Genomic DNA, 10,233 nt, shown 5'->3' on the forward strand with positions numbered 1-10,233 from the left:
GGTTGGGACTCAATGGTGGCCCAGCTCAGCTAGGACCTGCTCTGTGATCTCGCCAAGCCCCCTCCTCACTCTAGTCCTCAGGGTCTCCAGGTGCCCAGCAGGTAACCCTCGCCTTCCTCTGTCTTCTTTTCTGACCCTAGCAGAAGGCCGAGTCGCCAAGTCCGTCCTGTTCACCTGCTCCCGCTCATCCTCTCTTCTCCCGACCCTTCTCGGCCCCCCATGACTTCCACGGCCACAGCCCGGCCCGGACGGAGAACATCTTCAGCCACCTGCCTCTGCACTCCCAGCGCTTGACCCGCGCCCCGTGCCCCCTGATTCCCATCGGCGGAATCCAGATGGTGCAGGCCCGGCCGGGGGCCCACCCTATCCTGCTCCCCGGGCCCAGCGCGGCCTGGGTCAGCGGTTTCTCGGGGGGCGGAAGCGACCTGACAGGGTCCCGGGAGGCCCAGGAGCGAGGCCGCTGGAGCCCCACCGAGAGCTCGTCAGCCTCCGTGTCCCCCGTGGCCAAGGTCTCCAAATTCACACTCTCCTCGGAGCTGGAGGCCAGGGACTACCCCACGGAGAGGGGGAGGACGAGAGGGGGCCTGGGCAGACCTCCCGACTGGGAGCCCCGTGCGGCCCAAGTGCCCACAGAGCCCACGCCGACGCACAGCCCCCGCACCCCCCCAGAGACCTCACCCCGGGCACCCCCAGGCCACCGGGCAGAGTCCCGGAGCCCCCACCTGGAGTCACCGCGGGTGCCGGCCAACCCTGCGGCCTCCGCCAGCCCGCCGCTGGACCGCAGCAGTTCCGTGGGCTGCCTGGCCGAGACCGCTGCTCGCTTCCCAGCCCGGAGGAGGAACCTCTCTGGGGAACCCAGGACCAGTCAGGGCTCCCCCCAGCCCTCGGGAAGTGGGGGGTCCGGGACACCTCCACACCAGCCCGAGGAGCGGGGGCCCCGGAGCACTTAGCCTCTCCCTGACCACTTCAGCATCTGGTTTCTGGTGTTTGGCAACAGACGTTTCCAGCCGACTTCCTCGAGTCATCTTGCTGTCACGGGCTCCCTGTCCCATCTGTTGATCTTTCCAAGCAGCTTCTGCTCAGCCCCCATCTGTCTTATCTTCCCACCTCGTATGCAGTTACCTGTGCCTTTTTCTATGACCTTTTGTTGCTTGAAAAGAAACAACACACACACAGACATAAAAAAAAAAAAATCCCACGAGGAGACTGAGGCTGTGAATATTTAGATGGGACCTCACCCTGGGCCACTGCGATCAGCAGCCCCCCACAAAGCTGGCAAGAGGCAGTCAGTTGCTGAAAGAAAGGGGATGCACTGAGGGAGAGACAGAGAAAAAAAAAGAAACTTTTAAAAATATATAAGTAAATGTAAAAGCAAGCACTCCTATGTACAGAGTTTATGGTTCCTATTTATTGCTGCTTCATCCCACCCCAGCTAGTGGCCTCCCCTGGCTGCTAGCAGAAGGGTCAGCGGCCCAAGGCAGAGGGACAGGCTGGGAGACTCCATGGGCAGGCCCAGAAAACTCCAACTTTCCTTTTCCAAAGATAAGGTAAATTTTCCTAGGATTTCAACACAAACTGTTTGGAGCAGGTAGAAGGTAGTCGCTGGTTGGGTCCCCAGGGCTCGCAGACACCCTGGTGGTCTGACTCGTGACCCCATTCTGGCATTTGACCCATAGACAAATCCCCCCACCCCGGCACCTCTACTCTGCACTCTGCCCTCAACCTTTGGACTGGGGAAGGAGCCCTGACCACCCATCTCCCGGTTCCTGAGCACCTGACCTCGGCCTTGCTCTCAGGGCCCCAGCCATTGCTGCGCCTTTGTTCTAGTAACTACCCACAAGGCTGAAGGGACAAGGCCTAACCCCTGGGGGTCAAGATCCAAGGTGCATTGCCTTGCCATTCCCAAGGCCAGGCTTGGGCTTCATTTCACATTTGGTCCCTGGGGTACAAAGGGCTCTATTTCCTCCATGACTGGGCTTTTCCGGTACTTAGCACTGGAAGTTTCCAAGGACTCATTTCTGGACCTCTTTGCAGCAGGACCAGTCCTCCTATTGGCGTGTCACACACTGTCAGGCCTCTACTATCCCCAGGAAGTACCCAGAACCATGACTGGTGGGAACTGCCCAGGCCTCCTATTGGTTGGCTTAAATCTCTTTTAAAAAATAAAATTATATATGTGTATATATACATATATATACATACATATATATATATATATATATATAAAGAGAATGGTGTTTGATATTTCCCCTAGCCTCCTATTGTCCGAGGTCATTTCAATTCTTCTCCAAAGCAATCAAGAATAACTAGTGCCTCATTTCTCATCCCCATCTCCTCCTTTAAGAAGCTGCCCTGTGTTTTCTGGGGCAAAAGCCTGCTTTGTAAAAAATAATAATAAATAGTAATAACATGACTAGAAATTAAAATCCCAAGTTGAAATATAGAACTTGAACTCTAGCATGTTTACCCAGCCCTGGGATAGGTGGGGTTTTCCCCAACCTCCAGAAATTCTTTTCTTTTGTCTCTACCAGGGGGAGAAAGCACAAGGACCGTGGTCACAGCCCAGCCAGGCTAGGTGCTAATGCCGCAGAGCAGGGACCTCCTTGGCCGGTCCTCATTCCTCAGCCAGGCTGTATGAATCCTGTGGCCAGAGGGGGCTCCTGGGCTGTTGAAGTTGCTTAGACAGGACACCATAAGGTGCAGAGGGCTACACCATGCAGAGGCACCTCTGTGGGCTCCTACCCTTGGGCGTAATTCCCTCTTCCACCAGTTCAGGACTTTTCCTTCCTTGGACTCTGCTGCCAGGACAAACTAGCCAGGCCACCTGGTTCATTTCCCTCTGGCTAAGACAAAAAGGGGACAATAGGGATGGGCTTCCCTGGGAGGGGGTGGCTGGGCCCCAGGGTGCTGAGGCTAGGGTTAACCAGCACTTCCTGGCTGCCTGACCCAGGGTCTGAAGCTCTTGGTCCCCCTGGAAGAAGGCTAACAAGCCCAGCCTTGGCTATGCTGGCACTTGTGGGTCCTGGCAGAAAGCTGGAAGGAGCCCCGGACCCCAGTCACAGCCTTGGCCAGAGGCTGGGTTTTTCCTCACCCTTGCTTTCCAACCTTACCCCAGGGCAAAGGTGAGGGACATGGGAAGGTGGCTGCCTAAGGACTGGAGACTTCAAGGGCCGAGGCCTGGGAGCTGAATAAAGGGCATTGCTTCAGCCCAGGCTTGAAATCTTCCTGGGCAAGATCTTCCAGCTCCCAACCTACAGAGCAGCAAACAGGGGGCTCTGCTAGAGTAGCCCCTGACCTTGGGGGTAGCCAGGCCCCTCCTCCAAGCCCTGCCCCACAGCTCTCCCCGGGGCATCATTCCTCTGGTACTCAGACAGCCCAACTACTAAGGTTTCCTTCCTGGAGCCCTAGTCATGGCTGGTGGTGGTCAGCAGGGGAGAGTCAGGCACAGGCAGAGGGGATGGGGGCCAGGAGTCACCAGAGACCCATTTCTCAATGACAGACACAATGTGCAAGCAATCTGGCCAAAAGGTTGTTGCCCTGCACAGGCATCCAGAGAAATGGACTTGATGCCACCCGCCTGGGCTGTATGTCACTGGGCATGGCTCTCACCCTCTCTGCCTCACTCAACTCCTGCTCCCCCAAACACAGAGCTCCCAGCCCGCACGCACACCTGCATGATAAGGGAAAGATTCTCACATCACACCCTCCTCCTGCCCTGCTCCCAGCCACTTTCACATTTCCAGCCTGCCTGTGACACTGTTGTCCCTGTTAAGGGACACAGTGGAGAAAGCAGTGCCCATTGTTGGCACAGACACCTGTGCCTGTTCTGCTGAAATGTGCAGGACAGTCATTCCTGGGTACAGGCTGGCTCTGGTCCTCGGGTGTTGGCAGCCTTGCGGGCTGGAGACCAACTTGCTGGGGTTTCAGAGCCAGCTCTTGTCATGGGGATTCCAAGCCAGCCGGCCCCCAGTTCTACCCTCCAGGATGCCCTTCACCCTCAGGACAAGCTCAGGGTCATTCTGGGCACTAACCTGTTCCTCTCCAAGGCACCTTTTACAAGCCTACTTCCCCTGCCCCACCACCCACCAAGGCCCCGACTACTAAGACCCTCCAGGAAGTCAACAGCAGCGAACTGCCCACTCTCCCACCTCCATCACCTCCAACTTCCAGACCCAGCAGTCCCTTCACCTCTCTCTGTGTTAACAAGTCTGAAAGATTTAATTTCTGGGTCCAGGTAGCCCCTGCTCCATCCTCACCCAACCCTTTTGAATAAGAATAAGCAAGATAACTAAGCTGAATTGCTTTCTAGTCCTTTCTCCAGACAAAACCTCTTCAAAATAAAAGTCCTGCCTGGACAGTCGTCCTTGGAGACAGATCTGCAGCACTGACCAAGGGGAGAAAGTTCCCAAAGACCTGTTCCACCAATTCTGCTCCTGAGTCGTGAATCCTGTCTGCTTTCCATCAGAAAACTGCTTCGGCACTTATGATCACTTTACTAAGCCTAGTGTTAAAAAAGGAAGAGAAAAGAAACAGAAAAAAGAAATGTATAGGCAAATGTAAGATAACACGCTCTCTGTAAGATAGAAATTTGCCTTTTTTTTTTTTTCCCTAAAAGGTGTATGTATTCTGTATGTGAAATTGTCTGTAGAGAGTTTCTATGTTCTTAAATGGCAATACATTCCAAAAATCGTACTGTAGATATGTACAGCAACCACACTGGGATGGGGTAGTTTTGCCTGTAACTTTATTTAAACTCCAGTTTCTCTACTTGCATCTTGCAATGTCGGTATGGTATATATATCAGTGCAAAAGGAAAAAACAAAAACTCCCACAGGTCTAAAGCACAGAGTCTGATGTACAAAAAGAAAATACTGCTCAGTATTGATGTGTGACCTTTGTTGTAAATTACATCTGTACTGTGAATGAGAAGTTTTTACAAGTATAATAATTGCCTTTATTATAGCTCTGGCTGAGTGTTCAGCCTGAGGATATTTTTTAAAAAAAAACAGCACGTTGGAATAAATTTGAAAATCCCAACAGAGGCCTGCTTGCCCGGCTCATGATTTTTCTTAGGGCTGTAGAATGTCAGAGCTGGAAGGACACTCCGAGTCCCAAGTGCTTTTTCTGCTACAGAGAAATCAGGGCCAGGGAAGGCGAGTGGCCAGGCCATAGTCACATAGCCTGGGATTCCAAGGGCCCGGCCCTTCCAGGCTTGGCAGGAGGCACGGGTACATGGCCATGTGGTTTGGGGTCTGTATTCATTTCCTAGGGCTGCTGGATCAAATGAACAAACTAAATGGCTTAAAACAGCAGAAATGTGTTCTCTCACATTTCTGGAGGCCAGAGGTCTGAAACCAAGGTTCCTGGGGAGGCTCTGAGGGAGGATCTGGGCCAGACCTCTGTCCTCACTTCTGGGGGCTGCAGGCCATCCTTGGCCTTTGGTTTGTCATCACAGCACTCTTGTCTCTGCCTCTGCCTTCGTTCTCGCTGCCTTCTCTGTGTGCTGTCTAAGGGTCCTCATCACTGGACTTGGGGAACACGCTCATTCAATATGATCTCATCTCTAGATCTTTAACTGAAGTATATCTGCGAACACTCCTTTTCTGAAGGAGGTCACACTTACATGTTCCAGGGTTTAGGACATGGACTTACCTTTGAGGGGCCACCACTGAGCCCCTCAAGGTAAGACCTGGAATCTGATCGTGACAGTTATTCACTGCCTGTGTGACACTGCGCAAGTTACACAACCTCTCTGGGCTTCTGTTTCCTGTTCTGTGAAGTGGAGGGTTTCCTGTGAGGATTAAATGAGAGAGTATATGTGCTAAGTGCTAAATCACTTCAGTCGTTTCCGACTTGGCGACACTGTGGACTGTATAGCTCACCAGGCTCCACCATCCATGGGGATCCCCCAGGCAAGAATACTGGAGTGGGTTGCTATGCCGTCCTCCAGGGGATCTTTCTGACCCAGGGATCAAACCTGCGGCTCTTATGTCTCTGGCATTGGCAGGCAGGTTCTTTACCACTAGCACCACCTGGGAAGCATGCATACAGCATGGTTAACAGAACCTTGAATATGGTAAGGCGTCAACAAGTGTTCTCTGAGCAGACCTCACATAGGGTGCTGTGGTTACAAGGATGAAAAAGTCAGGTATAGGTCCCCACCTTTTGTATGCAACAATGACTTGCTCTGCACCAGGCAGGGACTAATCATCAGATACAACAGTGAGCAAATCAGACAGCCCTGCCTTCAGAGAACTTTCATTCTAATGGGAGAGGCCGTCCTTAAGCAAATAACGACATCATCAATTCCTCAGTCCCAGTGGCCGTAGTTGTTGCTACAGGAGAGAACAAAGCTCTCACACAGAGTAAGTCCTAAAACTCCTGTGGGCTCTGGAGCCTGGGTGGGTTGTGGGGAGGGCTGCAGGTGGAGGTGGAGTGGAGGGGAAGCCATGATAGGAGCAGACAGAAGAAGAGGTACGTGGACAAATCAAGAGAGGCCTTCGGGGTAAAATGCTGGACACAAGTTTAGCACTAAGAACCTAAGAGGGCCTGCTTGTTTCAGCGGCAGGAGGATCATTGCTGACTTGGGGAAAAGCCGGCCTGTTCCAGCGCCCAGTCTGCAGGCCCTTCGTAAACACTGCCAGTGCTGAATGGATTGTGGAGGCAGGGGGTGGAGGCTGGAGAGTGAGGAGAAGAGGGAAGTGGGGACGGCAGACCCAGACATCCTCCCCAGGACCTGAGGGGAGGGCAGGGGAGAGCTGGGCAGCAGCTGGAGGGCAGCAAGGCGTCCAGGGAAGAACGGAGATGGGAATGAGGTGGTGAGACCCCAGCCTGCTTGATTAGGAGGAGATGTAAGTACCAGATGCAGAAATTTCCCCCAGTGTGACCCAAGGGAAGAGGTGCAAGTGATAACAGTGACCGGAAGTTGAGAACATTTCCGCCACGGAATTTTCTCTGTCACCTGCTGAGAAGGGAAGAGGAAGCTCCAGTATGGGGTAGGGGGTGCGGAGCGGGGGTGGTGTGGACTAAAGACTTGAGAAAGAAAAGGTTGGAAATTGTCTTTGTTCATTATTCCAGAGGCAGGACAGTTGTGGATGAAGGCAGTGTGGACCACACAGGCGTGGGTGCTGGGCACAAGAGATGAAAAGGCTGGGAAGCGAGTATCCATGGTGCCAGTGACCTGAATGTTCATCTCTGCTGACCACAGGGCTGGACTGGAAACCCAGGCTGTGAGCTAGGCTTCATAATCCAGGATATGGGCTGTCACGCTGCAGAAACAAGCAAGCCAGAAACTCCAGAACTGAAAACAATGAAAGTTGAACTTTCCCCTCTGCCATCTGTCCCATGTGGGTCAGCAGCTGAAGTGTACTCATCCTCATCATTTGGAGACCTAGGCTGCTGGACGCTTTATCCCGTGTTCCTGTGACCTCAGAGGCAGAAGAAAGGAGAGAGCTGTGAAATGTTGCATTGACAGCTAAATGCTCTACATGGGAAAAGACATCTCTCCTTTCAAATTTCACCTGCCAAAGCAGATCATATTGCTGTGCCTAGTGACAGAGATGAGGAATATGTGTGACAGTCACACAAGGATACGACTTCCCAGTGTCAGAAACACCCAAGGGCTGAGCAGATGTCAACGATGGGATGGGGGCAGGGACAGGGCCTCATGGCATCGGCCTCAAAGGTGCTGGGTTTTTACAGGGAGTGAAAAAAATAATGGTGTGCAAGGAGGCCTGGAAGAAAATGGCCCCTGGCATTTTGATCATGGGGTGTGGAAGGCAAGGAGCAGCTGTCTGGGAGCGAGTCCTTGGGGAGATCCTGAATTTCAGTCGAGACCAGTGGGAAAGTGGAATCCCAAAAAGGCCCAGGAGAAGAAGAGCACAGAATGGAGCCAAGTCCGGCCTCCAGCATTTTACAAGCCCTATTTATAGTCCTTGGGCTTCCTTGGTGGCTCAGTGAAGGAAGCCACCTGCCAAGGCAGGAGAGATAGGTTCAATTCCTGGGTCGGGAAGAACACTTGGAATAGGAAATGGCAACCCACTCCAGTATTCTTGCCTGGGAAATCCCATGGCCAGAGGAGCCTGGAGGGCTACAGTCCATGGGGTCTCGAAAGAGTCAGACATGACTGACTAAAAACAACAATGTATAGTTCCCAACGACAACCCAGGGAGATGAGACTTACGGTCCCCATTTTTAGAGAAGAAAGTGGAAGTTCCAAAGAGCCCCCACCAAGGACTTCCTGCTAAGACTCTGTGCTCCCAATGCAAGGGGTTTCAGATTTGACCCCTGTTCAGGGAACTAGATCTCACACGCCCCAGCTGAGAGTCTCCACGCCACAACGAAAGATTCCACATGTCATAACTAAAGATCCGACAAGCTGCAAAGAAGATCCAGGATCCTGAGCAGATCCTGGAAAGATCCACTTTCCAAGTTACAACAAAGACTCGGTGCAGCCAAATGAATACAAATAAAGAAAGAAAGAAATATTAAAAACAAAAGGACCCCCACCAGCCAAAGATGCAGGGCTGGTTAGAGGCTGTGTGAGACTGACTCTAGCCTGACTCTGGTGCAGCGCCTCTGGGAGCCCCAAGTTCCTCCCTCTCATCTCCTCCCTGTGCTCTGGCCCCAGGGGAGCCCTGGATCTCAGACTCTTCACCTCCTTCTCCCCAGGAACCCAGGGGAAGAGGCAGGCCCAGGCCAAGGCTTCTTCCCAGCAGCTGCCTGGCTTCTCGCAGCCATCCAGGATAGCCCCGTGTGTCCCCATGTCTGAGGCTGAAGGCGCAGGGATGGACCATCAGACTCAGGGGCTGGGATTCCAGTGCTCGAGAGCATGCCAAGTGCATGCAAACTCTCTGAAGAACCTGACTCCCCAGCCTGCTGCTGGCACCCAGGCCCACCTGTCACTCACACCAAGCCTCCCATGGCCTCTCGTATTCACGAGGCAATTTCCCTTTTGGAGTGAGGGAGATAGGGCACCTACTTCCACTTCACAGAAGAATAGATCCCAAGATTGCACCCTGGCAAGTGGCAGGGCCACCGACCCGGGTCACACCTGACCCAGAACCTCAGGAAGGCTTGGGCTGAGCCTTGCCACTGCCCATCAGGGCTGGGCCTTCTCCCTAGGCCTAGACCCTCTCTGGGCTTAAGACCTAGAGACCATGCTTACTCCTAGAGATTCCCAGGGACAAACCACGGCTGGCAGGATGGCCTCAGAAGGCAGGCCAGCCTGAGATGGGCATGAGCAGGGAGAAACAGGAAGCAAAAAGAGTCAAATAAGGATGGGGGCGACTGAGGAGGGAGCAGCCCAGGGCTGCCCTGCGTGGGACTCATCACTGCCATCTGGCCCGGGGAGAGACTTATCACCTCATCACTTTGTAGAGGAGGAAGGCTGGGGCTTGGACAGGTGATGCTGCTCATAAGGCCACAGTGGTCAGGGGCAGAGCAGAGACTTAAAACCAGGCCCACACATTCAGGGAGTGGTTGGGACTATGGAAAGGGAATCTGGGCCTCTTGGCTACCTCTTAGTCCTGAAATCTGGGTTGGGGGACCCCAGCAGACATATCCTTTAATTCCATCCAGCCTCAGCCACTTTACAGAGACCCAGCTACCAACCTCCCCCTTTTATAAATGAGAAAGTTGATGTCCAGAGCCGGGAAGAGCTTGGCCCAAGGCCAGAGCTAGGATTCCCGAACCCTCAGCAGAGCCACCTGGACCACTCCGCCCACCCCTCCTTACCCCAGGCCCAGGTTCACCTGCCCAGATCTGCCTTTTTAGGAAAGGAAAGGAGCAGCCCTGGTGGGGGCAGGCGGGTGGGCAGGCAGCCACGCTAATCCACTAGCTCCCGGAGGCTCTGGTTACCGTGGTTTGGGGCCCGGGCAACCCTGGCTGGGAGTGCCAGCCCAGCCAATCGGTGCTGCCGCTGAGCTACTCTGCCAGAGCCATACAAGGCTTTGCTGCAGCCCTACCTTGAGCCACCACAGGACAGCCCCAGCGTCGGCAGCCGCCCCGCCCGGGAGCCTGCCAGCCCGGCACGTCCTCGGACTCTGCCTAATCCAACCTGGAAGCAGGCAGGGCTGCAGCGCACGTGCACCAGGCCCAGGGTTCCCCAAGGCCAGGAAGGTGGCACTGCCAGGGCAGAGGCCAGAATCGGGGCAAAGACCTAGCCGGGCATCGGAGATCCTGGCTGGGGTCAGGGATGAGCTCAGGTCTGGTCCAGGCTGAGCTGTATCTCTC

General features: G+C 54.0%; 1 protein-coding gene across 4 annotated transcripts in view; it reads left to right on the forward strand.

The window, feature by feature from the left end:
* The window catches only part of HIVEP3 (human immunodeficiency virus type I enhancer binding protein 3), a 564,447-nt gene extending 559,405 nt beyond the window's left edge, over nt 1-5,042 (forward strand). For 3 of the 4 annotated variants that reach the window (XM_027537630.1, XM_027537629.1, XM_027537631.1), the window contains one exon: nt 141-5,042. In XM_027537630.1, coding sequence (XP_027393431.1) covers nt 141-950 — 810 coding nt within the window. In that variant the 3' untranslated portion in view covers nt 951-5,042. The remainder of the gene's footprint in view (nt 1-140) is intronic. The other variant, XM_027537632.1, reaches the window with a different exon arrangement.
* Nucleotides 5,043-10,233: the final 5,191 nt, after the last annotated feature.

The sequence above is a fragment of the Bos indicus x Bos taurus genome, chromosome 3 (assembly GCF_003369695.1).
Source record: "Bos indicus x Bos taurus breed Angus x Brahman F1 hybrid chromosome 3, Bos_hybrid_MaternalHap_v2.0, whole genome shotgun sequence".
Classification (NCBI taxonomy): Eukaryota; Metazoa; Chordata; class Mammalia; order Artiodactyla; family Bovidae; genus Bos; species Bos indicus x Bos taurus.